At 39.3% G+C, this 21,082-nt stretch overlaps 1 protein-coding gene across 3 annotated transcripts in view; it reads right to left on the bottom strand.

The window, feature by feature from the left end:
• The window catches only part of LOC132893297 (tumor necrosis factor receptor superfamily member 14-like), a 32,958-nt gene that overhangs the window by 6,490 nt on the left and 5,386 nt on the right, over positions 1 to 21,082 (bottom strand). For 2 of the 3 annotated variants that reach the window (XM_060932289.1, XM_060932288.1), the window contains exons 2-8: positions 10,815 to 10,904; positions 7,513 to 7,638; positions 7,265 to 7,414; positions 2,613 to 2,697; positions 2,327 to 2,478; positions 2,145 to 2,161; positions 75 to 133 (exon numbers count right to left, since the gene is read on the bottom strand). In XM_060932289.1, coding sequence (XP_060788272.1) covers positions 75 to 133; positions 2,145 to 2,161; positions 2,327 to 2,478; positions 2,613 to 2,697; positions 7,265 to 7,414; positions 7,513 to 7,638; positions 10,815 to 10,904 — 679 coding nt within the window. Of the gene's footprint in view, positions 1 to 74; positions 134 to 2,144; positions 2,162 to 2,326; positions 2,479 to 2,612; positions 2,698 to 7,264; positions 7,415 to 7,512; positions 7,639 to 10,591; positions 10,692 to 10,814; positions 10,905 to 21,082 lie in introns of those variants that run through there. The other variant, XM_060932290.1, reaches the window with a different exon arrangement.

Below are 21,082 nucleotides of genomic sequence, written 5' to 3'. Positions count from 1 at the left end.
ATCAATCACACTTATGTTCTATAGTATGAACCATCTTTATGCATTCATGATGAAACAGAAGAGGCAGCTCTTACTGTTTACTGGATGATGCTGCACATTCTAGAACTTCAGGATTTGTTTCCATTACAGGACTCTGTAAGCACAGAAAGAAGCAGCATTCAGAGACCTACAGACAGACGAGTCATCTAACTGAAACATGTAACCAGAACAAATCCAATAAGAACTACAGCTTTAAGTGGAGAGTAAAGATGGACGCTACATCAGCATAGTCCTATTATAATAGTCAACATTTATATACGCTTATATGAAGGGAATCTCAGTTCCCATAATGACACTGAAGGTTACAATTCATCAGATTTAACTTCCCATCCATCAATCATCTATAGTGCTTATCCATCAGGGTCACAGGGGAAGATCAGCTTTAACTATTACTTCATTATGGAGTTGAATAAATGAGTGATTTTCCTGTTCAATTACAGACAATGTACTGACATGACCTTCCACAAACTGGAACCTGACACTACTATGCTGATTGTTACGTACATTTTGGTGAATTTAAAAGAAAAAAATAAAAGGAAAGAAAATATAGATATTAGAATTAATATTTACAGATATTAACTTCAAAATGAAGCTGCATGGAATCAGTGATTTATTTGTCTGCAGAAAAGCTAAAGAAAAACAAAAGTGCCCAAGAAAACAAGGTTTCTTAGCTCAAGCAATAGTTCTGATAAAGAAAGGACGATAAATGCTAATAAGCGTCCCACAGACTAAGTACTGCAAGGATGGGACATCACTCATTATTTATAAATAAATAAATCTAACATTACAGAGCACATCTATACTCTTATACTCCTAAAGGAAGGCTGTTTGTCTCTCTGTCTGTTCACCTATGCAAATCGACACGGTTGGATGCACATACTCCATACTTTGCACATGGATTGGTGACACCCCAGAAGGGCCCAAGACAACATTTTTGATTTTCCAAAACTTGGGATTAGTGCTAATCCAACACACTATTCATTTCCCACTGGCTACATGCTCACACTAACACACTGCGTGCAGCCTCAGCAGGGAATCCCCTCCCCGACTCGCCAGAGTGTTTCGATTGTATGGGACCTACAGCGCTCAGGTAGACTGCCCAATTCCAAGCAGCTGTATGACCAAACCCGAGGACCAACACAGCCCCTGTGAAGAGCACCATTCAGAGGAAATCAGGTTCACAGGCAATAACTACTAGTAATTATGATAACTACAGTAAATAACTTCTGTGCTCCATGACTATGGCAACACAGTGCTGCCATGCAGGAAAAAAAATCCCCATCACCATTTCTTCATTACAAAAAAGCATCCCATTAGAACAAGAAAAATACCCTGTTATAATAAGAATAGGGTCTCATTATATCAAGAAAACACCTCATTCTTATGAAAAAAGTGTCATGTTATCATGAAAAAAATAAGTTATCACATTATTATGATAAAATGACATAAAAAGGCACAGTAGACAGAAGTCGACAAATTTAGCTTCAAGTTCGTCTTAAACCATAATGCCATTTTAATGTCACTGAGCAGTGCTGATGTCACTGGTATATGTGCATGATCAAGGGACAACTTGATCAAAAGCCACTGCTTAAACTCTCCGCTGATCAACTCTGATAAAGCCTAGGTCACAACCGGACGTACGATTTTTTGGCCGTGCGATTTTTGGCGTTTCCCCAAATCGCTGCGTTTTTTTTTTTTTTCCATGGAGAAAGACGCGCGTTGGCCGTAAGTTTGTCTTGCAACCTGGAAAAAAACGTAAGCGCCCGTAGAGTTTGTTTGACATGACAAAGAACCTCTGTGGCCAGTCCACGGCTCGAAAATCAGCACGTCACACGCGCACCCTCCGTGCGTTTCTTGCGTTTTTTGCACGTAGACCGGCCGTAGGAGCACGTACGGCCGGTTGTGACCAAGGCTTAAAATGGGGAACTTTAATTACAGCACATTAAAGAGCTACAGGCTGGATATGTTGTGACCCAAAACACTGTCAGGTTTTTACTGGACACTGGCTGTGAATTTGAAGAGTCTGCACTGCGCTTCTGTAAAACACAAAGGAGTCGAATAATAATACCTGCTGTAAGGTTTTTGTATAAAATATCAGCACTTACTTTTAATCCTGTGCAACCTGCAAAACAAAACAATAATAGTGTAAAGTATTAATATAAAGCAAACACTTGTTGCAATACAGTTATTACAGAATATATTATATTGATGCTTTAGGTGTCTGACCACATGGTATGTTTAATGATAATGAATTGATGCAGTGTTTAAAAACTTGAACATAACTCACAGTTCATTTTGTGCTTGAAAAATAAAACTAAAACTGTGGGTAAGCATAAGACGAAAACTGGTATGAGCCCATATCTTTCTCTTGTTGGTTTGCACTGAACATCTCTGATGGAAGTGCCTTCCTGAACCTCAACCTCATGTCTGACTGAACAGCTTGAAGGAAAAAGTAAATACACTTTTACAAAGAAAAAAAAAAAAACACTCTGGTTAAAAGCAAAAGATGCAAAATAAAGATCCAAAATGGAAAACATGATATTATAACATCTCAAATACATTACATTACTTACTCAGTCCATTTTGTGCAGTTCACACCTTCAGGAGAATAAAATCCCAGTGGACAGGGCTCACAAACTGTATCTGAGGCCTTGGTTCCTGTAAATAAAGAGTTAAACATCAAAAGACTTCATCCTCAAATACACTGTAATTTCCCTAGTGAAACATATAACATGTTTATAATAGGCCCATTTATCGATGTTTTTAAGGATGCCATGTTTCACAATCCTGCACCTCTGGATTAGGGCATTTCTTTCACCCAACTTCCTTTATTATAAGATCTTTGTTGTTTTTGTTTCATCTGATGTTTTAACACTAACTTAGTCCAGATTTTCATGTTCTTAAAGTTTTCAGGCACCTACAGTTAGGCCCAGAAATATCTGGACAGTGACACAATTTTCATGATTTGGGCTCTGCATGCCACCACATTGGATTTGAAATGAAACAGCTGAGATGCAACTGAAATGCAGACTTTCAGGCTTAATTCAAGGGGTTGAACAAAAATATCCTATGAAACATTTAAGAATTGCAACCAATTTTCCACAAAGTCTGCTCATTTCAGGGGCTCAAAAGTAACTGGACAAATTTACATTACTATAAATAAAATGTTCATTTTTAATACTTTGTTGGGAATCCTTTGCAGGCAATGACTGCCTGAAGTCTGGAACCCATGGACATCACCAAACGCTGGGTTTCCTCCTTTGTGATGCTTTGCCAGGCCTTTACTGCAGCTGTCTTCAGTTGTTGCTTCTTTGCGGGTCTTTCTGCCTTAAGTTTTGTCTTAAGCAAGTGAAACGCATGCTCGATCGGGTTAAGATCTGGTGATTGACTCAGCAATTGGAGAATATTCCACTTCCATAGCTGCCAACATTCTGAAGTTGTAAATAGTAATACAAGGTTGGGTACTGAGTCTCGGTGGGGGGTCGGGGGGGCGAAGCCCCCCCACCGCCAAAGCTTTCTAGCAAAACTACCCTGAAAAATCACACTAAAACAAAATAGTTTGACAAAATTTATTCTACAAACTAAACTATCATCTTACATTAATTTGCAAAGTTCTTTTCAACAATGGAAACAAATTTACCTGGAACTAGAATACATATCATCAAAGCAATTTGGCACAGATCAAACATAAAAGGAACCTCTTGTAATCAACACCAAACATAAAAATGCCTCAAAACATGCTTGGCACAAAGTGAAACAGCTCAAAAAAGTGTCAATTTCAACTTGCTTCTTCACATGACAACAAATCAAAAAGAACAGAATCAACAACACACCCCGGGCATCAAATCGTGCCGGCCAATCACAACGCAAGGCTTTTGTTTGGATTCTTTGGGCGGGCTTTTGCAGGAGTGACGACAAAGCTGCGCGACGCTGGAGAAAGCGCTAGTGAACAGCGCTCGTTTGACTCCGCTTTGGAATCAGTTTTAGAAGAATTAGACTTGGAGTTTTCGTTGAAACATGAGCAGGAAGAAGCTCTCCGCTCATTCCTTGATCGGTGAATCTTCACCAAAACACTCGACGCTCCAGTGGTGTCCCTCTCCACATGCTGTTTGTTTACCCCATAGACATATTGAGGTATTTCACTCACGTGACCAAGTCATGTGATGCTGCCATTTTGGACGGCACGGCTCGAATCAGTTTGAATGCTAGGAAGGCGACAAACGAAAAACATAAAAGAAAAAGGAGCGAGATGCAGAAAACACCTTCACTATCCAGCGACGTAGGGCATTTACAGGGCGAGCAGAAGGAGAGGTATTTGCAAAAATTGAGGTTAGCAGGCTTAGAGAACGACGTTTACCTGCTTCCACCAGGATTGTTCACTGACGTATGGAAGTACACCAAGCCCTCATCTTTACCTGACTTCGGCCCACATGATCTGTATACCTATGTCGTTAAAAACCCATCGCCATACACAGGTATTGATCTGAAAGCGTATACGAGTTTGGATGCCTACAAATATTTTGTGTCAGGCTGGGTAACATGCCTACATCAGCGGGTCGTCCCTGGAGCCGGTGGTCGCCATCTTATTACAGCTAAGGTTTGTTCACATTTTCATTTACTTTCGGTCCTCAGGATAAACAAAATGTTATTCGTCAGAGTGTCCGCCATATTGGAGGTCGCAAATCTACCCCCGGGGGTGCGCGAGCTGCCACTAGGGGGTGCGCAAGATAAAAAAATGTAATGGCGATTTTTAACTCTTCTTCTACGCCGTAACGGTTCTGCAGTAGTTTGTGGCTTCATTAATTAATTCATTCATTCGCGATGCTCAACTGGTTGAAATCGGCAAAACTAAATGCCGATCGGCAACTAAACATCGGCAAAGACTGGGAGATGTTGAGAAAGATTTGAGGCTGAGACTGTCTTCAATTACCCCAAACATCGGAGAGCTCTGTGCCAAGATGCAGGCCCATCCGTCGCATTAATATTGGTATGTATTTGGCCAAATGGCATTGATCTTGCTAAAAATATATACTGCTACTGAAAATAGCACCTATATAGCCTACTGACCCACCCACCGTCTGTCTGTCTCTCGCTGCAGACTGAGCCGCCAGCGCTGCACTTCACAATCAGATGGATCCTCTTCTTTATCTGTTCCTGATGTGCTCCTTAATTGTTGTATCTCTTTAAAATGCATATGTTCATAATTATCATTGCTATTTTTACTGTTATTATATGTTAACTTTTTTGCAAATTAAATTCATTCTCATAACCTTGTAATGACAGGGTTGCGCTGCTAGTGTTTTAAACACGGATGAAAATCATATTTTCCCCATATCTGGCTGGTAGACTACATGCCTCGATGTGATCTCCCTTTGTAATGAATTTGCGCATTTACCGTGTTGCAGCGTTTTAAAACTGTTACATTTCAATCAAATTCTATCTAATTCAAATACGAGAGCGCATAATATGTTAATGTGATTCGATGTTCTCATTCGAGCATGACGTGCTGCCTTTGTAAGAAAGCTTTGGTGTGTGTTTTTTTCCACTTTTGTGGTTTCCTGCAGGTGTGGCAAATGATGTTTGTTATCATTTAGCACGATTAAAGATGCTTCCCTTATAAGAAAGCGTGTGTTTTTTTGAAACTGGGGAACTGGGGGTGCGTCAACCTGGTTGGAGTATAGAAGGGGGTGCGCGGCCAAAAAAGTTTGGGAACCGCTGCGGCGTAAACCAATGCAAGTAAATGGACTGAACTTCATAAAGCCCCTTTCTACAATAATATTTAACTCGATGCCTTTTATTCACCCATTAAGACACACACGTATATATTTGGGAAACAAACAGGCATCAAAACATATATAACTTTTAATGTGATGGTTATAAATAGTGTGCGAAATACCCTGTACACTGCAAACTAGCGACAGATACGCGATAGATAGCTCAGGTAAGCTAATCAGTCAGCATACCGTAGCAAGCTACCAAAACCTGAGGCCACAAAGTGAGCTGAATGACTGCCAAACTGAGTTCAGCCAGGTTCTCACATCATACCAAAACAAAATACATCACTGATTCCTTCACATTCAGAAAGGTTAAAAACATTCATCATACGTTCAAAAACGTTCATCATAGTGTGGCACTGTATTATCTAATTCTCACTGCTTATAACTCTATACCTACTCGGTGGAGATGAGCTGGGAAACTGAAGGAACAGTATTGAAAAGCATTTTTCCAGTCTCACCTGTGAAAGGTAATCCCATGTGATCTCGTTTGGACGGTAAACCTGTTGGTACAGTTAAACGCAGTCAATATGGCGGCGAGGATGACGTATGATTCTACGCAGAATGCGACATCTATGTTTATATGTCTATGGTTTACCCTCCTCCACTGCTTTCTGTCGCTCTGACTACGTCACAGTCACTGTTGCGCTGATTGGTCAGAGCGGGTTCAAATACGAATCCCACCGGTGACAGACTTTGAAAATGACCCATGAAAATTGGCAAAATCGTATTTTATTGTAGTAAATTCGTATTTTCGTAATCAAAACGACAAATCGTAATAAATACGATTTATTCGTAGTAGTTGGCAGCTATGCACTTCTTTGCCTTAAAAAACTCCTGGGTTGCTTTTGTAGTATGTTTTGGGTCATTGTCCATCTGTACTGTGAAGTGCCGTCCAATCAACTTTGCTGCATTTGGCTGAATTGGAGCAGAAAGTATATCCTTATACACATCAGAATTAATCCCAAACTCACCAGTGCGCTCTTTTTTTTTTTTCTCAGAATGTTCCAAACTGTTGATTTGGCCACTCCTAACACTTCCGCTATCTTTACTTTATGGAATTTGAGTGCTGTTGAGGCTCCTACTTTTCACTGCTTCACTCAAAGATCTGTGATATGTAGTGAAGACTCTTTAAGAGGTGTAAAATGCAGGGACCAAGCCTCTTATTTTAGATACATTTTCCAATATTTCGCCACACACCGCTCCATAAGCATACCATTTTTTCATTGAAGTGGCTAGTTCAAAAGCACAATGTAAACACACATACTCGCATGAATTTCTGCCAACTTTGTTGTTTGGTTGTTCCAATGTAAACAACCAAAGCCAGCATATTGAGGGGTCCTCTTTATGGCAGTGTTGTGGAATATCTATGCATGAAAGGCTACTGATTCAAGATGGGCCCCTTTTTCCAATGTGATGATCAGAGGAAGGACTGAAGCTTTTGAACCCACCTGGAGCTTTTATATGTTGCCCAGGTTTACATTCACTGTGTTTCACTGCATGATCGCATTCTACATCCGAGTATTGCGAACAGTAATATCCATCCAAGACCTCACAGACGGTATTCTTCGTTCCGGTACAGTCTTGCAAAATAAAAAGACCTAGGATTTCAAAAGAATAAAACAGATTAGAAAACCCTCAGATTAAGATTATTGAAACAAGAATTAAAGACTTAAAACATTGTCACAATGATATTTACCTGCGTCACAGGTTTTACATGGAAAACAGTCTGGAAGTCCATTCGGTTCATTCATGAATGTTCCTTTAGTACAAGGTCTACATGCTGTACTGTAATCACCAATACAGTCTTTTATAACCACTGTCCCTGCAGGACATACAGGAAAAAAAAAAAATTTATATATATTACACACACACACACACACACACACACACCTTATATAAACTATATATGAAACATAGAACTAAAGAAGGAGAAAATGGATATAAGACATATAAAAATAAACTAATAAGTATCATAAGATTAAACAAAAAGGAATATTGCTATAAGCAGTTGGAACAGCACAAGAACAACATTCAAGGAACTTGGAAGATATTAAATAGTTTAATTTAAAAAAAAAAAAAAAGTACTGCAAGTACCGACTATCCAAATCATTTTATTAAAGGTAATATAATTATAAATAACACTGCAGAAATGGCAAATGAATTTAACAAGTTCTTTGTAAATGTTGGACCTTCCCTCGCAAAAGAAATTGTTAAACCGAGGGAAACAGGTGGCATAAATGAAAGTATTATCACTCGGAATCCATATTCATCAGAAGTGTACATGATTGCGAGATCCTGGAAATTGTTACAAAATTTAAAAATAAGAAGTCTACCAACTGCACCAACATAGATATGACACTGATCAAGGATATAATACACACATACATCTACAATCAATCTTTTCTAATCGGTATTTTTCCAAGCAAAATGAAACTCGCTAATGTAATTCCCATCTTTAAAAGTGGAGACAGATACCAGTTCACCAACTACAGACCCATCTCTTTGCTCTCTCAATCTTCAAAAATCTTAGAAAAACTGTTAGTAGGCTTGACAATTTCATAGAATTGCATAATTTACTGAGTAATCACCAGTATGGTTTTAGACCAAATAGGTCCACCTCAATGGCAGTAATGGAACTAGTCGAGAAAATCTCCACTTCAATTGATAACGAGGAATATACTGTAGGAATTTTTGTTGACCTGAAAAAGGCATTTAACACCATCGATCATGAGTTGCTCTTGAAAAAAATGGAAAGATGCGGTGTCAGGGGCACAGCGCATGCATGGTTAAACAGCTCTCTCAGTGACATATCAACAGTGTACACATTCACAGTGTAAACTCACATATGGAAAAAGTCATGCATGGAATCCCACAAGGCTCTGTCCTGGGACCCAAACTGTATATTATGTACATAAATGATCCCTGTGATGTACTACAACACCTGAATTGTATTCTGTTTGCAGATGATACCAGTTTGTACTGCTTGAGAAACATTTAGAGCAGCTCCTACATACAGTAGAAAATGAGCTTACAATATTAAAGAAATGGTTTGATATTAATAAACTGTCTTTGAACTTAAGCAAAACAAAATGTATCATATTTGGCAATTGAAAAACTAACAATCATATTAAAATCAAAATAAACGATGCAGAAATTGAACGAGTGTTTGTGAATAAATTTTTGGGTGTTATTATCGATAATAAACTTAACTGGAAACCACATATAGATAATGTTAAGACAAAAATGTCCAAAACAATTGCTATAATGTGTAAAATGAAAACTCTCTTAAATCACTTAACATACTGTATTGCTCTCTCGTGCTCCCATACATTAGCTATTGTGTGGAAGTATGGGGGAAGAACTACAAAAATATCAACCCAATATTTTTACTCCAGAAGAAAGCCATAAGAATTGTCAACAAAACAGACGACTATGAACCATCGAATCTACTTTTCATTAGATTACACACTTTAAAATTACATGATCTTGTGGATGTTAACACTGCTGTTATAACGTATAAGGCACACAACCATTTGCATCCATACTGTATCCAGAAGCTGTTCAGGCCTAGAGAGAGCCTGTACCGTATAATCTAAGGGGAACTGGCATCTTTAAAAAATCTAAAGCCAGAACCAATAGTAAAAGTAAACGTATATCTATTAAAGGAGTACAGTAAACGTATGGAACAGATTAGACAATGAACTAAAAAAGTGTAGCTCAATTAATACATTTTTTAAAAATGTACAAAGCTAACATAATAGATAAATACAGAGCATTAGTATGAAATAATAAAGTAATAATAGTAACATTGACATTACAGTTAGTACAAAAGTAAAACAGCAATATAATTATAAATGAATAATACAGTGACACTATGGTACTATGCTGTGTATTATTTCTATGTACTATGCTAATATGCATTATTTAATATATGCATAACCAGGGTACTATTATATTACTCTTAAATATATGATTAATAATTGAAACACAGACTATAAGATATGTATATATTTTAAAAATTGCAATATGAAATTGAAACAGTAGGCTATACTGTTTGGTATTTAAATTTTAGTATAAAAATAATAGCATACAGTGGAAGATGATGCCTCGTGAGGTCTTGTTAAGTTCTTTTGGTTTTGTTTTTCTTTTTTTTCTGTAAATTATTATAACTATCAGTCATTTTGTTTTCGCTTTCTCATTTTTTTCCTTTTGTTTTTTTGTCTTCATTACTTACTTTTGATATATAAATGAAATGCAAAAAGGGTAGGCGCAATAAGCCAAGGCTTCAGCCTATACCTTTCCGGTCAGAATTCCATTGATCAAATGAAAAGTATTGTACCTTATGATGTGCTTAAAATGACCGAAATAAAACTATACTATACTACACACACACAGATATGAACTGTGATATTAACTGATGAGAAGACAGATACATGAATGCGTTCACCATAAAAAGCCCTTCATCAAATCATCTTTATAAGATCTTTAAAAAGTAGCTAGCATGAGTTAAGCCAAAACATGATTTTGCTTTACCTACATCGAAGTGTCAATGTACTATGACAAAAAAGCAAGATAAAAATCACTAAAGAGAAATATTATTAAATTTCAGATGAAACTGAATATTCAACAAATTGGTATTTTAGTCAAGACATTCACATGGAAAAATAATCAGACCAGATAGCCTTTTTTTTTTTAAACGATCAGTGCCAGTACAGTGACACAGCTTTTCTACCTCATGCTGGTTAAATGGATTAGCAACTCTAAATCGCCTGTACATGTTAATGTGATGCCCTGTGACAGACTGGCATCCCACCCAGGGTGCATCCCTGCCCTACACCCAATGTTCTTGTGACAGGCTCTGGATCCACCACAACCCTGGCCAAGATAAAGCAGTTACAGAAGACGAATTAATTATTTTTACTGCCTAACAACTTTATACCTGTTATTTAGCTTTACTTTCTATTATTAGTCAATTACTCAAGTATCACCATGTCATACCTATAGAGCACATCGGACAACATTCTCCAGCTGTTGATCGATATTCACCTTTCCTGCAACTGGCTCCATATGTAAGGACAGCAGAAACACCTGTTTGGAGATAAAACATAGTTTTTTAATGTCCTTTCCAAGCTAGTAAAAGCTGGAATGATGGTTTAAGTTCAGATACAATTAACAGATACAGCTACACATTTGGAGACCTCTCCTATTAAAATTTATTCACGTTTCACATTATGTAAATTCTTGAATTTGAATGAACCTACAGAAATCACATTAAAAATTAACAAAAAAATCTGAAACCCTTGTTGTGATTTCGTGAATAAATCTAGTTCTACTCTGATGTAAAACATATGTTGTGACATTAATGTGAGCTAGAAGTATGGCTTATTTGATTGACAAGTTGTTGAAACGCACCATTGTGCATGTTTATATGACACAAATACACTCACAAACATATTTACATAGGAATAACATCCATGAAATGTATCAGTCAGGATTTAGACCTCATCATAGCACAGAGACAGCTCTGGTTAAAGTAGTAAACGACCTACTGTTGGCGTCTGATCAGGGCTGTGTCTCGCTGCTTGTGTTGCTTGAACTTAGTGCAGCATTTGATACCATTGATCATTCCATTCTTCTGGATAGACTAGAAAATGTTGTGGGAGTTAAGGGAACAGTCCTCTCCTGGCTCAGGTCTTATTTAACTGATCGCTATCAGTATGTTGATGTAAATAGTGATTTTTCTAGACATACTGAGGTAAAGTTTGGTGTTCCACAAGGTTCTATCTTGGGTCCACTGCTTTTATATATATATATATATATATATATATATATATATATATATGTTACCTCTGGGTGATATTATTCATAAACGTATTAGTTTCCACTGTTATGCCGATGACAGACAGTTGTATGTTTCTGCAAAACCCGATGAGAGACACCAGCTTAACAGAATTGAGGAATGTGTAAAGGACATTAGACACTGGATGCTTATTAACTTCCTTCTGCTTAACTCTGACAAGACTGAAGTACTTGTACTAGGACCACATGCAGCTAGAAGTAAGTTTTCTGACTGCACAGTAACTCTGGATGGCCTTTCAGTTTCTTCATGTGCAGCAGTAAAAGACCTCGGAGTGATTATTGATTCCAGTCTTTCATTCAAAACTCACACTGATAACATCACCCGGATAGCTTTCTTTCATCTCAGAAATATTGCCAAGATAAGAAATTTAATGTCACTGCATGACGCGGAAAAACTAGTTCATGCTTTCGTTACCTCCAGGTTGGATTATTGTAATGCCTTACTGTCTGGATGTTCCAATAAGTGCATAAACAAGCTCCAGTTAGTTCAAAATGCAGCAGCAAGTGTCCTTACTAGAACTAGAAAATATGACCACATCACCCTTGTCTTATCCACACTGCATTGGGTCCCAATCAAATTTCGTATTGATTATAAAATACTACTATTGAGGGCGGCACGGTGGTGTAGTGGTTAGCGCTGTCGCCTCACAGCAAGAAGGGTCCTGGGTTCGAGCCCCGGGGCCGGCGAGGGCCTTTCTGTGTGGAGTTTGCATGTTCTCCCCGTGTCCGCGTGGGTTTCCTCCGGGTGCTCCGGTTTCCCCCACAGTCCAAAGACATGCAGGTTAGGTTAACTGGTGACTCTAAATTGACCGTAGGTGTGAATGTGAGTGTGAATGGTTGTCTGTGTCTATGTGTCAGCCCTGTGATGACCTGGCGACTTGTCCAGGGTGTACCCCGCCTTTCGCCCATAGTCAGCTGGGATAGGCTCCAGCTTGCCTGCGACCCTGTAGAAGGATAAAGCGGCTAGAGATAATGAGATGAGATGAGATACTACTATTGACCTTTAAAGCACTGAATGGTCTCGCACCACAGTACCTGAGTGAACTTCTGCTCCTCTATGACCTGCCACGCCTACTTAGATCAAAAGGTGCAGGCTATCTGCTGGTACCTCGTATAGTGAAGGCTACATCAGGGGGCAGAGCCTTTTCTTACAAAGCCCCACAGTTATGGAACAGCCTTCCAAGTAATGTTTGGGAATCAGAAACAGTCTCAGCGTTTAAGTCTAGGCTGAAAACATATCTGTTTAGTCAAGCCTTTTGTTAATGGTGTTTATGAGGTAAAGGTGTAGATCTGGAGGGTCCTCAGACATAGAGTGTTTTGGTAAACTGGGATGTATGGATGCTGTCAGTCCCCCACTCGCTTGCTCACTTGAGTTTGACGACGGTGTAGTGGCTGGCTGCTTTATGTCCCGGGGCGCCCTCATGCCTGTGTTACCTTCTGGCTCTCCCCTTTTAGTTACAGTGCCCTCCACAATTATTGGCACCCTTGGTTAAGATGTGTTAAAAGCCTTAAAATGAATTACATTTTTATTGCAGAAGCATAATCTCACACTGAAAATTGTAGAAAAATGTAACCCTTAAGTGAATTTAAAAAAATTAATAAATAAATAATCACTAAGAAATACTTATTTTTCATAAAATCACCTGTTCTACTATTATTGGCACCCATAACAATTCCTAGAAAATAAATGTAATTGAAGCATTTCTGTCATTTCTACTGTAGTTTATAAAGTTGATCAGAGTATCTAGGAACCTTTAATTAGTAATTTATCACATCCTGTTTTCCTGGGGTATAAATATAATGTGACACATAGGCCTATTTCTCTTATCCACTCTTCAACATGGGAAAGACAAGAGAACACACCATTCAAGGCAGGCAGATGTGTGTCGACCTTCATAAATCAGGCAATGGCTACAAGAAAATAGCCACTCACCTACACCTGCCCATATTTACAGTCAGAGGAATCAAGAAGTTTAAAACAACTGGAACAGTGGCAAACAAGCCTGGACGAGGATGCAAGTTTATCTTGCCACCACACACAGTGAGGAGGATGGTAAGAGAAATAAAAAGTTCTCCAAAGCTCACTGTTAAGAGAATTGCATCAAAGAGTAGGATCTTGGGGTCACAAAGTCTCCATAACAACCATCAGGCGCCATCTACATGCCAACAAGATGTTTGGGAGGCATGCACGGAAAAAGCCTTCTCACTTACAAGCATAAACATCTGGAGTTCGCTAAGCGGTACTGGGACTTCAACTGGGACCGTGTGCTTTGGTCAGATGAGACCAAGATAGAGCTTTTTGGCAACAAACATTCTAATACATCACAAAAGATGAGTATGCGGAAAAGCACCTCATGCCCACTGTGAAGTATGGGGGAGGATCGGTGATGCTGGGGGCCTGTTTCCCTTCCAAAGGCCCCGGGAACCTTGTTAGGGCGCATGGCATCATGAACTCTTTGAAATACCAGGACATTTTAAATCAAAATCTGGTGGCCTCTGCCCAAAAGCTGAAGATGGGTCGTCACTGGGTCTTTCAGCAAGATAATGACCCTAAACATGTGGCCAAATCTACACAAAAATGGTTCACCAGACACAAAATCAAGCTCCTCCCATGGCCATCTCAGTCCCCAGACCTCAACCCAATTGAAAACCTGTGGGGTGAGCTGAAGAGGAGAGTGCATAGGAGAGGACCCAGGACTGGATGATTTACAGAGATTGTGCAAAGAGGAATGGCCAAAGATCCCTCTCTCTGTATTCTCCCAACTTGTGAAACGTTATAGGAGAATATTAAGTGCTGTCTTGTTGGCAAAAGGGAGTTGTACAAAGTATTAACATCAGGGGTGCCAATAATTGTGGCACATGATTTCATGTAAAATAATTATTTCTTAATGTGGGATTTTTTTTCCCACTGAATAAATGCACTTGAATTAAAGACTGGATTTTTCTTTTTTTTCATTGTTATCCTATATTATTAAAAAAAAAAGAATTCATTAGAAGTCTAAGAACATATCTTAACAAGGGGTGTCAATAATTGTGGAGGGCGCTGTATGCCGTCATAGTTAGTTTTGCCGGAGTCCCTGCTTGTACTCAGTGCAATATGTATACTGTTCCTACTTATTCAGGTGACATGGGGCATACCCAACAACCTGTTTTTTCTCTCTCTCCACCCCACCCCCCAAATCTGTCCCTCTGAGTTACATGTCGGTCCTGGGATCGAGATGCTGACCTCTTCTGCTCTGCCTGATCCATCCTGGTGCCCTGTGTCTGGTTGGAATCTCATGTCATCGCTCCTGTGGAGGACGGCCCCATGTGGACAGTTGAAAGTCACACCTGGAAGACGCTCTGGACTCTTAGGTGGGGTTTACATTAGACCGTATCAGTGGATCATCAGATTAACGTTTTTAAAATGATTAGTGTGCACACAGCAACACCAATACACGATTCGCGTGCACACAGCAACACCAATACACGGATACGCTCGGCTCCGCAGGCATCCTGCGCTCCAAATCACTCCGCCCTGAACAGCGAGTGCCCTCTGGAGGGTGCGCACTCCAGCCCTGCGCAGCTCACAGAGCGCGCGAGTATAGCACACGAGCAGTGATTCGGGACTGAGCCGCTGTGTGTGAGATCTCAGTGCATATCACTTACCACTTGCAAGTGGAAGGATGGCAAGCCTAAAGACAATCATAACTACACAATGGGCAGTATTTGCATCAGTATTTGCAGTATTTTCATACTTTTATACTCTTTAATGAAAGGTGATACAAGGCGGAAGTCCGCGCCGTTTTTCAGCAGTCGCGTCACATGACCAACGCCAGCGAATCAGGAAGGTGGATGTCACAGTGACGTTGTCCAATGACGACGCCAGCTAGAGCTCAGCACAGCGTATCCGCGTATTCTCAATGTTTACACAGCACCGGACCACACACGATCTGGATTGAATACGTGGACCCTGGCGGATTCCCGTTTCCCGGCGTTTCCAGGCGGTTTAATGTAAACGGACAGTGCATCCGCGAAGAAAACGAGACAGATACGGTCTAATGTAAACTTGGCCATACAGTAATGCTTTTATGGCTGAGGACTACAGCTGACTCGCTCACTTTAGGACTGCAGTTGTCATGAACAGTTTTGCACTCAAGTTTCCATCAATGAAGAGTTTATAACATCAACGAAACTGACTTTATGTTAAAATTGTTAATGTTATAGTCATGTTGTCTGTTGTTGCCCAAATGAGGATGGGTTCCCTTTTGAGTCTGGTTCCTCTCGAGGTTTCTTCCTCATGTCATCTGTGGGAGTTTTTCCTTGCCACTGTCGCCACAGGCTTGCTCATTGGGGATAGATTAGGGATAAAATTAGCTCATGTTTTAAGTCGTTCAAATTCTGTAAAGCTGCTTTGCGACAATATTTATTGCTAAAAGCGCTATACAAATAAACTTGACTTGACTCACAAATCACCAAAGAGAGAAAAAGAGTTCATCTAGGTTACCTCCATCAGTCATTTGGTACAAATTATTAACATCATGGTGGTGTACATTCTGGTGTTTAGAGGAGTAACTAGATCATATTATCCCATGGGAAATCTCTGTTATAGTGAAGACTACTTTAACTCTAGTCTTATGAGCATTGCACACTTCAGTAATTTCACTGCACTAACACACAATTTCAACAGTGTGCTTAGTATTTAAGAGCCATTCCACCGAATCGGTGCCATTTCCGTCCCTAGAAAATTATATGTATAAATGCACATAAAAATGTACTTTAAAATACATTTCCTTATTACGCAGAATGTCCTGCACATTGATCTGATTTCAAATTTAAGATATATAATTGTAAGGATTAATAAAAACTACCTAAAACACTCAAAATTAGCATGTGTTACCTGTCCCCGCACTCTAACTTTATACTTAACTATGAAATATTATGATTAAAATCCTTCAGAAACAGTATTTCTTTTGCACTGTTGTGTGACTCCAAATCCTATCCATGGTTTAAATATTTTTTCATAAGAAATCCACAATATCTTAGTTAAAATACACATTTTAGTCGTGTCCCTGGGTTCTCACTCAGTCCTGCTACCCAAACATATTACCCCATCTGACAAATTTGGAACATTCCATAAATCACATGCTCAACAGGAAGTTACATCAGTTGTGTCTTCTGAAGGCCATGGGAAGACCAAAAGTTAGTTCTCTCATTTACTTTTCTGTATATTTGATTTTTTTTTTTAAACTTTGACTGATAAGGTCAATGTTAACATACTGTCCTGTTACTTAAATTATTTCTTAGATGATATTTGTTTATTTTAAAAATACAGATTTTTGGTAAATCACTAGAATGTGCTAAGTGTGGTCATGCTATTAGCGATGACGCCATGTGGCTTAATTCCATGTATTAGCTAATCCTAGGCTAAAAACTCAGTCCTGTTACTTTCAGAGTTTTGGTAACAGGACTGAAAAAAATGCAGCCATCTTTGACTTCCAAACCTTGTAACGTAGCCTGAGGTTGATCAATACACATTTTGAATGGTTAAATACGTGTGTTATTATAATCAGTGTTGAAAAGATATAACAAATTAAGTTTAATTTGGGAGTGGTACAACAAGCAAATGGCACCCATTCGGTGGAATGTCCCTTAAGTAACTTGGCAGGTTACTGATGCCAATCGTTGGAGAAAACAAGAAGTTTTTCTTGTTCTTCTGCTTGTTAAAATGCTTATTATAAAAGGAGAACAAAGTGGTGTAGTGATGTTTCACAGCTCTAGATTCCCTGATCGATCCTGAGCTCTCGGTACTGGCTGTGTGCAGTGTCTGTGCATGCACTCCCCATGCCTGTATGTTTGTTCGTTTAGATATTAGAGTAGATAGTTCGTTTAGAAATATTAGAGTAGGTGGACAGAGCTCTCTAAACTGCCCCAGGTATGAATGTGTGCGCATGATGCTGTGTAATTATACAATGTCCTGTCCAGGGTGGATTCCTGTCTCATGCTTAGTGTTCCCAGAATAGGGTCTGGATCAACCGCCACCCTGACCAAGATAATGCAGTTAATAAAGATGGATGGGTTAATGCATGAATTCATTCTTATTTACTGAATAACACATTCAGTGAATAATACTGAAAAGGTTTTCCAGGTTATGAAGAAGTGAAGCAAAGTTTCCAACAGCGTATTAGTATGCCACACTAATGATGTCGTGATATTGTTTAAAAAAAAAAAAAAAACACGCCCCCACACCCCACTGGGTGTGCTTTAAGCTGGCAGTGCAGCACAGATGATGTAAAGAGGATATGCAGTAAAGCAGGGCTTTTCAAAGTATGGGGCGCACCTCCCCTAGGGGGCGCCAGAGTTCTTCCGGGGGGGGGGGGGGGGGGCACAACGTGAGGAAAAATAAACCAGAATAAGTTACTATTGCGGACATTTAGCGCACTTCAGCTAGCCTTTGCCAGAGACAAAATGGATCGATTTTTAGTACCTAAAGCTACAGTGAGTGAGGAGACATGCCTCTTTTCCACCAAATCAGTTCCAGGGCTGGTTCAGGGCCAGTGCTGGTGCTGGTTCACAACTCGTTCAACAACACGGAAGAAGCAGCAGCAGCAACAACAACAACAATAATAATAAATGACTTCGCGTTTGTACAGCTGCTGCTTCTCATCGCTTAAAAATGGCGATCTTTCGCGGTCTTATTGTTGTTGGTCTTAACAACTCCGCCCCCCCGCTGACGTAAGCGGTTCTTTCCTCTGGCCTAGCAGAGAGTTGGTGCGAGCCTGGAACCGGTTTTTCTGGCCCCCAGAGCCAGTTCTTTGTCAGTGGAAACAGAAAACCCGGTTCCAAACTAAGCACTGGCCCTGAACCAGCCCTGGAACTGCTTTGGTGGAAAGGGGGCAACAGAGTCTGGGCCAAGCAAAAAAAAGAAGTATGACCACGATTATTTAAAGTTTGGATTTTCATGGACTGGATCTGAAGATGCTCCACTGGCACAGTGTGTTGTCTGCCAAGAGGTGCTAGCTAACGATGCTATGAGATGTTTAAAATGTGTAAAACAAGATGTTTAAAAAAAAAAAAGCACAGATGTTTAAAATGTGTACAAAAGAGGTTTTAAAAAAGCACAGATGTGTAAAATGTGTACAAAAGAGGTTTTAAAAAAAGCACAGATGTGTAAAATGTGTACAAAAGATGTTTTAAAAAAGCACAGATGTGTAAAATGTGTACAAAAGATGTTTTAAAAAAGCACAGATGTTTAAAATGTGTAAAAAAAGATGTTTTAAAAAAGCACAGATGTTTAAAATGTGTACAAGAGGTTTTAAAAAAGCACAGATGTTTAAAATGTGTAAAAAAGAGGTTTTAAAAAAGCACAGATGTTTAAAATGTGTACAAAAGAGGTTTTAAAAAAAGCACGTGTAAAATGTGTACAAAAGAGGTTTTAAAAAAGCACAGATGTTTAAAATGTGTACAAAAGATGTTTTAAAAAAGCACAGATGTTTAAAATGTGTAAAAAAAAGATGTTTTAAAAAAGCACAGATGCTTAAAATGCGCAAAAAAAGATGCTTTAAAAAAGCACAGATGCTTAAAATGCACAAAACAAGAGGTTTTAAAAAAGCAGATGTTTAAAATGTGTAAAAAAATGATGTTTTAAAAAAGCACAGATGTTTTAAATGTGTAAAAAATGTTTTCAAAAAGCACAGATGTTTAAAATGTGTACAACAACCATTTTTTTTTTAAATACGAATGTAACATTAAGTATAGCAACAACAAAAATTGTGTGTGTGTGTGTGTGTGTGTGTGTGGGGGGGGGGGGGGGGGGGGGGGCTGTTGTTTATTTGCTCGATGAGGGGGGCTGACTCTCCCACACTTTGAAAACCCCTGCTGTGTGATCCGCCTACACACTGTAATAACAGCCTAAACACAGTAAGTTTCAATACATCGGCATGAGTTTCTGATGCTGTGGAATTATTAACATTTCAAGATTAAATTAAATGTTGCGAGAAGGAGAAGTATGAGGCTGGCCCGTAGCCAGGAGGGATCGGAGGGTTCGTTCGATCCCCCCCCCGCGACACCGCCCCCCGGACACACACGCCCCTCAAGATTACTCAAGATTTATTCATTTGTTCATGTCTGATGAATATGCATTGATTCACATTTAAATTTACAATATCAAATCCAGACTAATCAAAAAAGAAAAGTAGACTAAGTGAGGACGAGTTAGAAAAACAGGTTAATTTCTCCTATGTTTATGTTTACACGTTTTGTTCAGACTGCTTTACACCCCAATCCAGTGGCTGGCGGTAATGCCCCCATTAGACCCCTTTCACTGATGTCACCCGAAACCGGAAGTAAACAAACCCTGCGCCATATTGGAAGACCAACAAACTCGTGATTAGGGGGAAATAATGGCAGCGTGCGGTATGTGAACCCATGAGGCACTTGGTTCATCAAAAACCTACAATGGTAAACTTTTGTGCTGTGTTAGGGTTCTAACAAAGCTGATGGGAAAGGTGAAAAGAAGTCTTTCTACAGAATACCAGCTGTGATTGAGACACAAGCAAACCAAGGAGCTTTCTGCCAGGAGACAGAGAGAGGATTTAGCTGCTTTATGCAGAGCGGATATGAATACTTCAAGTCTATTTTGTTACTGGTAAGTCACTAGGCTAGAGTGTTGTAGAACATTTTTTTAAATGTTTACTGAATAAAAACATCCTTAATTTTATCAAATATACTCTACTCTATATTTTATTTCTTTCTTTTGTTTTAATTTTCCTCCCTCCATCCCTCTTTGGATTTTAAATATAGTTTTTCCCCATGTCCAAATAATTCAAATATATATAAATAAAAACAGATAAGTAGTAAATTAAAAATAAATTATGAAATAAAAAAAATCCACTCTCCCTTGCCCCGAGTCTTATCATATGGGTCAAACCCATCAATCATAGCCAGTTTCTCCACATACCGTGCTCTTTCTGCAGCTGGTAATGTACTCACATAACCAGAATTATCAGCCATCGTGTCACTTTACTCTCGCTCGTACTTTGTTTTATGTTGTGAGTATGCATGTACTTGGTCTTCCAATATGGCGCCCTAGCACAATCGCGCGGTACGGTGACGTCACGCAGTAGCCCTCTATAAAAGAAGATAAAGACAGAAAACGCAAGAAATCTGCTGCTACTTTGTCCCAAAATATTGGCGCCATGTTCCAAAAAAGGGCCAAAATGGGTAAGGTGCTGAGTGCAGGACTTTGTTTTTCTTTTGTTTACAACAGTAGTGGTAGATCGATCTGTCAGAGTGATCAGTGGGGGTGGGGGGTAGCGTCAGCCCGTCCGTCAGTCTATGTGTGTCAGTGACACGCACACACAGAGATGAGTTAGGTGGCTCGATGGCTAGGTACTAGTAGCGTCGGACCTGGGGCTGCTTTTATTTTT

Source organism: Neoarius graeffei, chromosome 10 (genome assembly GCF_027579695.1).
Source record: "Neoarius graeffei isolate fNeoGra1 chromosome 10, fNeoGra1.pri, whole genome shotgun sequence".
NCBI classification, from domain to species: domain Eukaryota; kingdom Metazoa; phylum Chordata; class Actinopteri; order Siluriformes; family Ariidae; genus Neoarius; species Neoarius graeffei.
Note: the sequence above shows the minus strand (reverse complement) of the source record. Positions and strands in the feature narration are given on the sequence as shown.